General features: G+C 49.2%; 1 protein-coding gene across 1 annotated transcript in view; it reads right to left on the bottom strand.

The window, feature by feature from the left end:
* The window catches only part of ALPK2 (alpha-kinase 2), a 136,305-nt gene that overhangs the window by 31,325 nt on the left and 91,992 nt on the right, over positions 1 to 12,988 (bottom strand). The window contains exons 5-6 of the mRNA XM_010854830.1: positions 7,170 to 10,509; positions 931 to 1,078 (exon numbers count right to left, since the gene is read on the bottom strand). Of these exons, the coding sequence (XP_010853132.1) occupies positions 931 to 1,078; positions 7,170 to 10,509 (3,488 nt within the window). The remainder of the gene's footprint in view (positions 1 to 930; positions 1,079 to 7,169; positions 10,510 to 12,988) is intronic.

The following is a 12,988-nucleotide window of genomic DNA, read 5'->3' as shown; positions in this document are numbered from 1 at the left end:
TCCAAGCAGACACTTAATTATACAGAAAACTGATTTGCCTCACTTTTTATGGAAAAGGAAATGGCAACCCACTCCAGTATTCTTGCCTGGAGAATTCCATGGACAGAGGAGCCTGGCAGGCTACAGTCCATGGGGTTGCAAAGAGTTGGACACAACTGAGCTTTCACTTTCAGCTGACTTGTGACAAGACTAGGGGCTTAAGAACACTTGGGGAGCTGAACTGGGATCTCTTTTGGCAGAAGCTTGTGAGGATTAAGTTAGACTGGCTTCCATCGAACCAGGGCATCTGTTTCCAGAAGGAGCCACACCTCCTCAGGGGCGACAGACGAAGCCTGATTCACCAGCTCACTTGAGCGAGCGTTTACTGCTAGAGAGGGGCTAATTTAGGACGGGTCACTCTACCCGGGGGATTCTCGGCAACGATGCGCTCGATCATCTCCCCCCTCATCTCCTCTAGTAAACCTGGGGCCCCAGATAGAAACTGGTATCCCCATCCTAGAGATGGCGGCTCTCCACCCTTGGGAGATGCCACTTTTCCATAACCTCAGATTGGTTTTTTCTTTTGATTTACCTTCTTAGCTTCGTCTGAGCTTTTTGTCAGGTTAATGGGAATTTATGAGGACAGCGAGTTGCACTGGGAGGCAGGAGAGCTCTTTAATCTTGGGACCACGGAACCTCAGAAGATGATTGACAGGAACCTCAGAAGATGATTGACAGGTGTCCCTGCTTTTGGAGGATGAAAGGGGCTCGTGGCTGCAGCGGGTGAGCGCCCTCTGCTCTCCTCCCTGTCCAGGTACCTGTCACTCCTCTTGGACACTGTGGCTGTGGGGTTTCTGCTTCGACCTTCCTTTATTTCCTGTGATTTACTCCTTTCCTTTAGAACCACATTGTGAAATAAACTGTGAAAAGTCGCCAGGGCGGATAACGCACCTTCTCTGCACTTGAGCTATCGATGTTGAATCTTTTGTCCACGAGATGGTAGAATCTTCATGAATCTCTGCAAACTGGCAGCTCAACTTTACATTTCCAGAGTGGTCAGGGGACATCTCAGCTTGGATCTTTTTCAGTAATACCGGAGCTGGAAAGGAGAAAACTTGTAGGTCGGTGTTCCTATGAGAAGTGCAGAAGAGCTTTTAGACTTTCCTGTTTTATCAAATTCTCTCAAAGCCAAGAGACAGATCATTATTGTCCTCCATTAATTGATGAGGAAACCTAGCGTCTGAAGGGAGATGTCGCTTTCCTAAACAGATAGGAAATGAACAAGTCAGTCTAATCGAAAACTCCCTTTTCAGCCCTCCCAATCCCGTGGAGAGAGGAGCCTGATGGGTTACAGTCCATGGGGTCGCAAAGAGTCAGACAGGACTTAGTGACTAATACACACACACCTTGGCATGCTCGGCAGACACAGAAAATTTGCTTTGAGTGTGTTAAGGAGCAATAAGCACGCTTTTCAATTATGAAAAGGTCTTGATGTAGTTAATCCCACCTGTCAGGCAATGTGGAATGGCTGCCTATTAAACACCGCCCTCTGAAATACATCTACTTTAATGTGAAACAGAAAGTGACTCTCCCATGATCATTAGGATTTTGTTTTCTAATTTTGACGTGTGCCACCTTTTAAACAGTGTTGCTTCTAGTTTGGGAGAAATCATGTAAATCCTAGAAATAATGATTAAGGAAGAAATTAAGACTCCATTTTGAAAATTTCTTCTCTGCTCTTAGAAATCAAAGAAGATGAAGCAATTGTAGAGTCTATTTACCACTAAACAAATGCTAAAAGACCCTTGGCTTTATTTGAAGATTCCTCAACCTCTTAATTTGTCAAGTTTCTGGTTTTGTAAATTTATTAAAGATAGCTAGTATGATTTGGATATGAACTCTTAAAAAAAAGTCCCACTTTTTGCTACCTAAAATTCCTTGAGCTCTGCAATGCACAAGGTGAAAAAGAACTTGAGATTGAAAAAAAAAAGCATGGGAAGGGTGGCTGTCGACACTTAGTGTACAGAGCCTGACCAGACAAAGATGCTGCGAGGTGACAGCCAGGTCAACGTCGAGCTGCGGACTGGGGAGCAGAATGAAACCTGGACCAGCCACGCAGCATGGCCCAACGCCAGGCGCAAAAGGCATCTCAGCAAAAGTTATTTGCTGGGGTCTTCCCTGAGGGTCCAGTGGTTAGGAATCAAGCCTACCAATGCAGGAGACACGGGTCTGATCCCTGGTCTGGGAGGACCCCACGTGCTGAAGGGGCAACTGGGCCCTTGAGCCACAGTTAGTGCGTCATGTACCACAATGAAAAGATCCCCGCGAGACACATGCAGCCTTCCCCATGGTGCCACTAAGACCCAGCACAGCCAGATAAGTATTTGAAAAAACCCCAGTAAGTTATTTGTTGAATATTCATCCATCTTGCTCTTTGATCACAGTTGTCTTTGCTGAAGATATCCTAATGGATTTCAGTGATGTCCGCTATCAATTAGCAGAACTGTCTGCCTGAATCAAATAGCAGCAATACAGAAACAAGTGCCAGGGGTTAGGTGACATTCAGGCTCTTTGAATGTCACCTTTTAAAATCATGGATGATTGGGTATGTCTAAAGGTAGATCATCTAATTCATTCAAGACAAACTTGATAGTCTATTTTTTTGCTAAAACTGTTTTTAGTAGTGAACTTATAATCCTTAATGTATTTTTTATAAGTTATAACAGGAGTAGGAATGTTAATGGGCTTTCCTGATAGCTCAGCAGTAAAGAATCCGCCTGCCAATGCAGGAGACACAGGTTTAATCCCTGGATGGGGAAGATCCCCTGGAGAAGGAAATGACAACCCACTCCAGTATTCTTGCCTGGGAAATCCCAAGGACAGAGGATCCTGGTGGGTTACAGACCATGGGATCACAGAATCAGACACACGACTTAGCCACGACAATGTGTATTAAATATCCATCCCTCTCAGGAAATCGTGATCTTGAAAAAAACCAAATCAGGGAGGAGAGCTTGGCACACGGGGTGAGTGTGTAATTACTCAGGGTAGCCACTGGGCGGCAGCATAGACCAGAGGAGGATGGCTAACACCCAGTGGTCAGAACAACACGGCAGGTACTGAGGTTACCGGACAGGTCGGGGGTGGTCTATCACACGCCAAGTTCCACAATTACACAGCTGCGGTTGTGTTATATAATCCACAGCCAAAAGCCATCAACACTGAGGCTGTTTGCTCTGTTGCCTCAGATTCCACTGCTGTGAAATCGTCAGTGTGCCTCCCCTCTCTTGGCAACAGACTTGGCTTGGCTATATAATGTGTATTTAAAAGCTTATTTTTCTTCCCAGAAGTAATATGGGATGCTCAGGTAAAGAGTTCTTCAATTAGAGAGTATCTCCGGGCACTAACGATATTACGGGAGAAAGATGAGATATACCGAGTCCTACAGATGACAAAACCCATCTCGCTTCATCTGGCCCGAGCTGGCCACCATGTAGGTGCCCTGACCCCCGCTGTCAAGATCTTGGTCCAGGGTCTTGACCACGCCCATCGCCCACCTGGGACACATTTCCTCCAGGACCCTTCACGGAGGATTTCCTGACACCTAAGTGTTCCTAAGTCTGCCAGCCCTGCCCACAGCCGGCTGTGGGTTCTGAAGACAGAAACCAGGGTGGGGGGTTCAGGGCAAGGCATAACATGGCCAGCTGAGCTGAATGAGGGCCACGGGGCTTTGGGAGAGGGCCCCCTTTTGTGTGGGAGGGATGGGAAAAAAAAAAAAACAGATGAAGGAGCTGAACCGAGGCCCAGGAGTGAAGCTGGGTTTATCTTGTGTGTATATTCTGGCCAAGTGTTGAAGGCAAAGGATTGAGAAGTCCCCTGGTGACTAAAGCTTTGGCTGCACTAAGCTTTGAGTATCAAGGTTTCCTCGGTTTGTCCTCTTTCAGTCATCCAAGTCATCCCTCACACTCAACACCGCCTCTTCGCCCCAAGGCTGTGCTTCCCGGGGCTGCAGCCCTTCGCCCTGGGGAGGCCGAGCAGCTCGAGATCAAACCCTCCAACAGCACCTGGTCAGTCCTCTGTCCCGCAGAGACAGACAATTCCAAACAAGTCGGCCCCCCCCGCCTCTGGGCTGAAACCACTTGATTCTTTAAAGCACAGTTCTACTCCTTGAATGTTTTGAAACCTATCAGTAGAATGCGGTTGGATGCCTCTTGGGGAAGTTGTTTCATGTGTGGTCCTTTTCTGCAGCCGAGGCTGCGGGCCCCTCTGACGCAGACGGGGAGTGAGGTCTCTGCTAAGAGGAGCCTCGCAGCGCTGTGCCCCAGTCCAGGGCCAGCGTGTTACGTCGCCACCATCTCTTCTGACTTTTACCAGGTTTTGTGGGAAAGAGCTCGGAAAGCGGTGGCTGGGATCTTGGGTTATGGGATGGAGTCTGGCGTTGATGCGATTCCCCCAAGCAAAGCAGAGCTGGCTGCAGTTACCAGGACTCTGAGCCCCCGGGGGTCTGAAACCTGGAACAGAGACCCTGGGGACTTCAGACTCAAAGGGCAGGGTGAGATGGAAAGAAGTTTTATACTTAAATTTGAAAGAAAACCCACGCCACTTTTAATGCAAAAAATGGTTACACGGAGACTCCCAGATTGTACCTAAATGTTTTTCTGTAAATCCTGTTTAGCACGTGGTCTAATTATACCAGTTAGCTACACTGGTTGATGTTTTGAATTTTTAATCTTTTATTTGAAGTAACATCATAACGGGCAGAAAGTACACAGCCACTCACTATGCACTAAAGATGTCTTCTCACAGGGCCGTGACAGATTCCACCCAAGCTACCTGTCCCGGAGCGCAGAGCCTCCCGGCCACGGACACCCCAGCCATCTTCTCCACCTTTTGGCCTGCCCTCCCTTTGGAAGCGAGCACAGTGAAGAGCCGCAAGTGCAAGATACAGAATGTACGCTGCCCCAGAGCCTTTCCATCTCCTAAAATTGGCATCTTCAATCTCCTTTCCATACAAAACTTATTCCTCCCTCTCACCAAAACTCCAGCGTTTGGCTTCTCTGGTGGCTCAGTGGTAAAGATTATCCGCCTGCCAATGCAGGAGACACGGGTTCAATCCCCGGTCCAGGAAGACGCCACAGAGCAGCTAAGCCCATGGGCCACAGCTACTGACGGCTGCACTCCTCAGCAAGAGAAGCCGCTGCACCGAGAAGCCTGAGAGCCCGACTAGAGAAGAGTTCTCGCAACAGAGACCTCGCACAGCCAAAAATAGATGAAAAAAAACTAAAACGCGTGTTGTCGCCTGTAACTGGGTTCAGATGTAACTGTTCTATTAAAGTCAGAGACGTGGACTTGGACAACCAGCGTCCCTCTCCTCCTCTAAACCTAACGCCAGCCTTCTGCCGTTCAACGGCTCCTGATGCTGACGGGCCACACGAGGGCTGAACACCTCTCTCACTGTGTCTGCAACACCTTCTTCCGTGGGAGTAAGTCAGTCTAGCAAACACCTCCCCTCCCATCTCAGCAATCTTCAGCTCCCATTCAGACCTCCTTCTAGATACACTGTGCTCTGAGCAAACTTGGTTTCCCAAACTTTGGAGTCTGGTTTTCCCCCTAGAAAGCGTTTTTAAACTTTCCCGCACCACAGAATTCCCATTCACCTCTTTGAGGGCCTCCAGTGTTAAAAGCACCAACGAGCTCCTTGGTGGCTCGGTGGTAAAGAAAGCTCCTGCCAACGCAGGAGACGCAAGAGATTTGGGTTCTATCCTTGGGTCAGGAAGATCCTCTGGTGTAGGAAATGGCAACCCACTCCATTATTCTTGCCTGGAGATTCCTATGGACAGAGGAGCCTGGCGGGCTGCAGTCCACGGGGTTGCAAAAGAGACAGACCCAACTTATTGACTAAACCACCACCAAAACCATGACGTACCCAAAGGAACACGCCCATGTTGGTAAGAGTGGGACTGAAAGTTCAGTCCTCTTATATGACATGATAAAGCCTCTTAGTACAAATCATTTGTTAACAACAAAGGAACAAGGCATTACAAAATTCACTGCCTCAAAGACATCCAAAGGCTATGTTAGAGACGGCATGAGCTTAATGTCAGTTACTAAAGTCCCCAGATTTCACGGCACTCCAACAGAAAACGACCACCTCGGGATCCCTGATGGCTGATACTGTGGTCCTTTCCTGGCCTCAGCACTGAGCCCTGACACAACTGCACACTTAAAAAAAGTTCGTTCTGGACCTTTTTAACAGAACAACTAGCTCCTCCTCCAGTCTTCCTGTTTTAGTAAACGGCAACCCCGCAACTCAACAGTAGCTCAGGCTAACACCACGGAGTCATCCTTGCCTTCTCTTTCTCTCACAGCCTCCATCCAATCTGTTAGCGGATCCTGTGGTTCCTACCTGCAAAACATCTGCAGAATGTCATCACTGGTCACTGCTATGCATTGCTACCGTCTCGATCCAAGTCATCTCTCACCTGGGCTACTGCAGTCTAATGCTTATTTCTTTACTGTTTTTTGAAGGATAATTAAACAGGAAGCATCTTCACTGCATGCTCCTTCAGTTAAGCCTACCTACAGGCAGCCTGGATCGGGGTACTCCCAGTAGATCCCCTGGGAGCTCAGTAGAAATCCACTTTCTCCTGAACCAGAAACTCTAGGTTGGGCCCAGCTATCAGTCTTAATGGGCTTCCCAGGTAGCTCAGCCGGTAAAGAATCCACCTGCAATGCAGGAGACCTCCTGCATCGGAAAGTTTCCCTGGACAAGGGATAGGCTACCCACTCCAGTATTCATGGGCTTCCCTGGTGGCTCAGATGGTAAAGAATCTGCCTTCAATGTGCGAGATCTGGGTTTAATCCTTGGGTTGGGAAGATCTCCTGGAGGAGGGCATGGCAACCCACTCCAGTATTTTCTTGCCTGGAGAATGCCCATGGTCAGAGGAGCCTGGAGAGCTACAGTGCATGGGGTCCCAAAGAGTTGAACATCTCTCTAGACGAGCCTCCTAGGGGAACCCAAGGTCACTCACATTTGAGACCCACCAGCCTACACGTCAGACCACTTGGTCCCAGCATCCAGTGCCTGCCCAGCGGACATGCACCCTAACTACAAGGGCGCAGGGGGACACGCAAGCTTGCCATCAAGGTCCACAAACACAAACTACGATAGGAAGCAACACAGCCCTCACCTCTCCCTTCGCTTTGGCAAGGTGGCCTCTGGGGCTCTCCTTTCTCATCTGTGCATGAGACCGACGTTTCAGGCTTAGGACTCTCAAAGACCGAGTTCCTTCTCACCTTCTCCTTCTCTTCCAATCTCAGCCTCAGGGCGGCCACCCTGGACAGAATTTTCTTCTTTACCCCCTCAGCTAAGTGTCCACTTCCTGGGGTTTTTTGCTTCTCCTTGACCTCCGGTGACTTCATCGCTGCTGGTGGGGGTGGATGGCTGGCTTGGGCCGCCACGGGGCCAACCTTCTCCTCCTCCCCCGACTTTTTCCCATGGCCCAGGGTGGAGCCCTGCTGGTAGGGGTCCATCAGCATCTTAGGAGCTTTCGCTGACACACGTTCTCCGGAAACAGATGCCAGGGGCCCCGCCGGGGAGCCAGATGTGCCTGTGGGTTTGGTTTCCCCAGCGGGGGGCTCCTCTATCTCATGTTCCTCAATTCTGTGGCTTCTTGAAAAGTCTGCGACGCCTCTTCTTTCAGGAGAGGACGTCAAAGGCCCCCGGGTGAGACCACTGGAAGAGGGCGCTTGCTTCCACTCACTCTTCATAGCTCGCCTTTCCTCTGAGTCAGAAAAGGCATGCTCGTGGTTTCTGGGCTCCACAGAGTCCTCCTCACAGAGGTCATCACTCCGAGCTGTGAAGCTGTGAGTAGTGACTCCTACAGATGGGGGGTTCACCCTGGCAAGACCGCCAGAGAGAGCGAGGGCGGGGGACACTAATGCTGCTCCGTTGCTTTTACTGCGTCCAGGCCCCCCTGAGCGCCTCTCCCCGTCTTCCTGTACTTGGCTTCTGATGCGTGCCCCTGGCATCGCCTCCCCACCCTGCACAGCGCCTGGGACTGGCAAAATGGCAGAACGCATGTCCCCCTTTGCTCTCTCATGGAGACTTTGTCCTGCCTCCCATCCCACACAGTCTCCTTGGTTTTGGTTGGTGCCGTTTTCACTTGGAGGGGTTTCCCCACTTTGCTGGGCACACGGAACTTGCAAGATGGCAGGTTGGACTTCCAGCCTCTGGTCCAAGTGTCCACCCTTTGGTTTATTCTCCACTGCGATGGCCCCCAGTGTGGACTCAGAAGGCTCTGGTGTTTCCACCCGGGCCCAGCCCACACTCATTTCATCAGTGGGGTCCACAGAGGACTCCAAGATGTTAGGGCAGGACAGGAGCTGCTTAAAGAAGGCGGGGCGATCCCTCTTGAGTCGGTTTTCATCTCGATTTTGGCTCACACAGTTAGCATTTTCCTTCCTTCCAGTTTTGAAAGCCTCTGGGAGCAAGCCTGTGACACAGACTTTCTTTCCCTCTACAGGGTCCACAGATGACTCCAGGAATCTGCGTTGGCTCAAATACTGGGAGGAAAGACAACTCCAACTTGCACAGCCAGCTCGTTCTTCCCTTTTATGGATTTTTCGGTTATTAGCAATTGCTGAGCTATACTCTACCTGAGGACTGCAGGCTGATGCTGTCTTAGAGGGGCCCGGTTTAGGCACGGCAGCACCCGCCTTTAGAACATCAGGAATTGCCCGGATCCTGTCAGGAATGAGACCAGTGGCCATCCCCTTGAACCCAGAATCTGTCAGCTGTCCCAGTGGCCAGGTTTCTGAAACAGAAGCCTCTAGAGTTATGATCTTCAGCTTTTTACCCGCTTCCCAACATCCCGGACTTCTCTCTTTAGACTTGTCCAGAAGGACATTAGAGAGAAGGGGAGCTTGGCTCAGAGGCTGACTGTCATCTTTCATTGGAGATTCAGCCACCACAGACACACGAGTGCCCGAGCTCTGCCCTCTCCTCTCTGTGGAGCTGGCTGACGAGCAGTCCGAGGGCACCAAGTTTGTTTCCACTTGTCCGACAGATGTCGTGGGCAAAGTTTCTTGGAAATTATCATCAGAAGAACCCTGCTGGACCCTCTCTGCCGTTTCACTTCCTTTTTCTTGGAAATTCTCTTCAAGGGTCCTCGTGTCTGCTGTGTGCCCAGTCTGGCTCTTCTTTCTAGACAGGTTATTAATCTGAAGAGGGGAACTGCCACCAAAACCCTCTCCCTCTGGGAGTTGAGGAACTCGGACATGGATCCCGGGTCCACTGGGAACCATGGGTCCTAGCTCTCTTGAAGATTCGATTGTGGAACCATTAAAAACATGAGCCAACTGTACACTGGAAGGAAGTCGAGAAGCATTTCCATCTGGTGCCCGAGGTGAACTCTCCTCAGGGCCACCTGCCTGGCTGTCCCCAGCAACTGAAACAGCGAGGTATTTGGATGGGTGGCCTTTCGGGGCAACGGAAAGAGCGGATGTGTTGCTATTCGCCCCAGTCACCTCAGAACACTCAACGTCAGCAATTAGTGTTGTGGGCTTCTCCCGAGGAAACTTCGTTACTGGACTATGACCTGCCGGGATGTCTGCCCAGTCCGGGGCACCGGGGCTGGAGTTCTTGTCACTGCCCTCTATGGCCCAAACGGAAGAGCTGCTCTCTGGAGATGGAGGCCATCTTTCCTCAAGGTCCCCTGAGTGGCTGGGGCTCAGCCTCTCCTGGCCAGCCTTTACTATGGAGGCCGACGTGGAGGCGGAACCCTCTATGTTGGCTAGATCCTCCCCGGTAGCACCTTTACTGGCTTTTTGTGAGATGTTCCAGGTGAAAGTGCTGATGAAAAGAGGGGAGTTGGGAGAGGTTCTCTCGCCACTGCTCCCGCACGTAGTCTGGGGAGGCTCAGGACCTCGTGTCTGAGAGAGAACATCCAGAGTCTTGTCATCGGGAGGACATAAATCAGGTGGTTTGCTTTGACCTGCCAGCTCTAAGTCCAGGGAGCACATTTCTTGAGGCAAATGTTTACCAACTGGGGCTCCAACCGGAGAGCCCACAATATCACATGCTTCCTGGTCACCTGCTTCAAGACGCTCCGGGCCACACGCAGCTACTCCGTCCCCTGGCCCAGCAGCGCACATGGTTTCCAGGGCGGGGACAGTATGTGCAAATTCAGGGGACGCAGAGGCAGCCCGGGGCTGGGGGGGAGGCCCCAACAGCTCACAGGGGGACGTGGCTTCACTGCTGGCTTCTGGGATGCTCAGCGCACGCCCCAGGTCTCTTCCAGAACGTCTGAGTGTGTTGTCACCTTGGTTTTCTTCATGCCGTGCCCCTTGGGTACAACCGTCTACCTCCGGGTGTTTGGCCAATGATGCACTTTCTTTGTCGATCCCTCCTAAGTTGGGGAGGGACTCTGTTGTGGTCCCAGGAAAAGTAGGCTCCTCCCCAGTAGGCTCCGAGAAAGCCGGCATGTGGCTGAGAGAGATTTGCTCCCTGACTGTTTCCTGAATTTGTACCTAGAAGATGAAAAATGGTATTAATAGAACTGTTCCTGGGAGACCCACAATAGGCCTAACTGCAATCCCAAGAGTGTTAATCCTCGATGACTCTAGTTAACAATGAGAGTAGAAGGAATAATTGAGATCTAAACAATAATTCCCGAACTCTCTAGTCGTGAGATGTCTTGAAGAAATGCAACTCTATGTTGCAAGAGATCCTCAAATTTCCCATTATAAGTAAAAGGCCACCTGACAACCGATTTTTTTTCCTTCTCAGGAAAAAATATGGAATTTATGTTAAATTATTTGCTAAACTTTTGATTAAGTCACAAGAGTTCATGTGAATCTTTTCAGAAACTTCACATGATCATAAGTAAAACATGCAGTGCCTGTAAAGTAGCAAAAAGGAATTTTTAGATTTTTTTAATTGAAGGATAATTACTTTATTGTGTTAGTTTCTACATCAACATGAACCAGCTCTAGGTCTACACATGCCCCCTGCCACAAAGAGCAATCTTTGTCCCCTGAGGCCACCTTGCTGGTTGATTACTGAGAAGGTGTGCCCTTGAACCCACCTCTAATGAGGCAGTGGTGTTATGATTGGTCTTCGGCACTGCCCATCATTCCTGCCCCAGGTAGGTTAAAAAGTCTTAAAATACTGCTTGCTGCCAGCAGTGATTCATCTTTCCTTACATTAAGGCTACCTTAAGTTAAATTTTCATTTACCTCAGATTTTATTGGTGTAGAAGTGCTAACTGAACGAGAAATTCTGTATAGCTTCCCATGCTGTGAACTCCATGGATGCTAGAGCCATTCGTCGAGTCAACAAGCATTTAACAAACACCTCCAGTGTTGGTAAAGAATCTGCCTGCAGTGCAGGAGGCCCTGGTTCAACTCCTAGGTCAGGAAGATCCCCTGGAGAAGGGAAAAGCTACCCACTCCAGTATTCTGGCCTGGAGAATTCCGTGGACTGTATAGTCCATGGGGTCACAAAGCGTTGGACTGAGCAACTTTCACCCCAGTGTGTTAGAAAGAACCCCAGGTGATGGGGACACGTGGCAGGCAAAGCGTCCACGGCAGGGAGTGCCCACTCTGTGCTGAGACACAGGTTGTCCCCAGCAGGGGCTCCGTAAACACGTGAAGGAATCAGTATTGAACACCACACACCAGCTGAATCAGATCTGCCCAACTTCACCCCGCTACACCTCTAAGTTTGAAAGACTTTGGGCTTTGTCTGCTTCTGTTCTGGGGACAACTGTTTTAAGAGACTAACCACAGGCAGGCCCACTGCTGGTTCACATCCTGGTGTTTCTAAAAAGAAGCAGTCTATATATTTTCCATTGTGATAAATGGAAGTGGGAAAATAAATTATTTCCAGTAAGCAAGCAAGGTTTCCTTTGAGGTGTCCAGGAGTTTGTGTTCATGGTTTTCCCTCTATAATACCTATAATATGTAGAGAATGTTCTTTTCACTTACTAATTTGGTTCAGTTTCTGTGAGCTACAGCGCAAACCTTCTGAACGATTATGCATAGAAAGTGTGGGCAGCTTCCCAGTCATGATTTGAGATGTGTAGTGAGATTATCTGATTAAAAACACCAAGACCCTCTTCTGAGCCTTCCTCCCCTGCCAGAGTTTCCACCATCTATGTCAGCCCTTTATTTTAAGATCTTGCCATCATCACAACATCAGTGCCAGCCAGTTATAGTGTAGAATTCCCTGCCAGGCACAGGACAGTTTTTTCCACAGGGCTCCAGTTTAAAAAGCCACTGTTCCCCGGGATGTTACCATACTTTCCTAGTCATTAGAGTTATAGGTGATAGCTAAGAGGCTAATGCCTGGGAAAGATGAACACAGGACAAGCAAGCTTTGACTAGGGTAGTTTGTTCACTGGCATGTTACAGCCATGGTGTGTCATGCCTTGATTTATGAAAGTCATGTTCCTACCATACACTTGTGTTCCTCCTTCTACCTTTTAAAATACAATCCTACTTTAAGATAGCTTAGTGAAGCCCCATATGTAAAGAAACATGGCAAATCCTTGACCATGTAAAATTCATCCACTTGAATATTTACTGAGCACTATAGACTATGTCAAAGCCTTTGACTATGTGGATCACAATAAACTGTGGGAAATTCTGAAAGAGATGGGAATACCAGACCACCTGACCTGCCTCTTGAGAAATTTGTATGCAGGTCAGGAAGCAACAGTTAGAACTAGACATGGAACAACAGACTGGTTCCAAATAGGAAAAGGAGTACGTCAAGGCTGTATATTGTCACCCTGCTTATTTAACTTATATGCAGAGTACATCATGAGAAACGCTGGACTGGAAGAGACACAAGCTGGAATCAAGATTGCCGGGAGAAATATCAATCACCTCAGATATGCAGATGACACCACCCTTATGGCAGAAAGTGAAGAGGAACTAAAAAGCCTCTTGATGAAAGTGAAAGAGGAGAGTGAAAAAGTTGGCTTAAAGCTCAACGTTCAGAAAA

This window comes from Bison bison, unplaced genomic scaffold (genome assembly GCF_000754665.1).
Source record: "Bison bison bison isolate TAMUID 2011002044 unplaced genomic scaffold, Bison_UMD1.0 scf7180017864349, whole genome shotgun sequence".
Taxonomy (NCBI): domain Eukaryota; kingdom Metazoa; phylum Chordata; class Mammalia; order Artiodactyla; family Bovidae; genus Bison; species Bison bison.
This window is presented reverse-complemented; position numbering and strand designations above follow the sequence as displayed.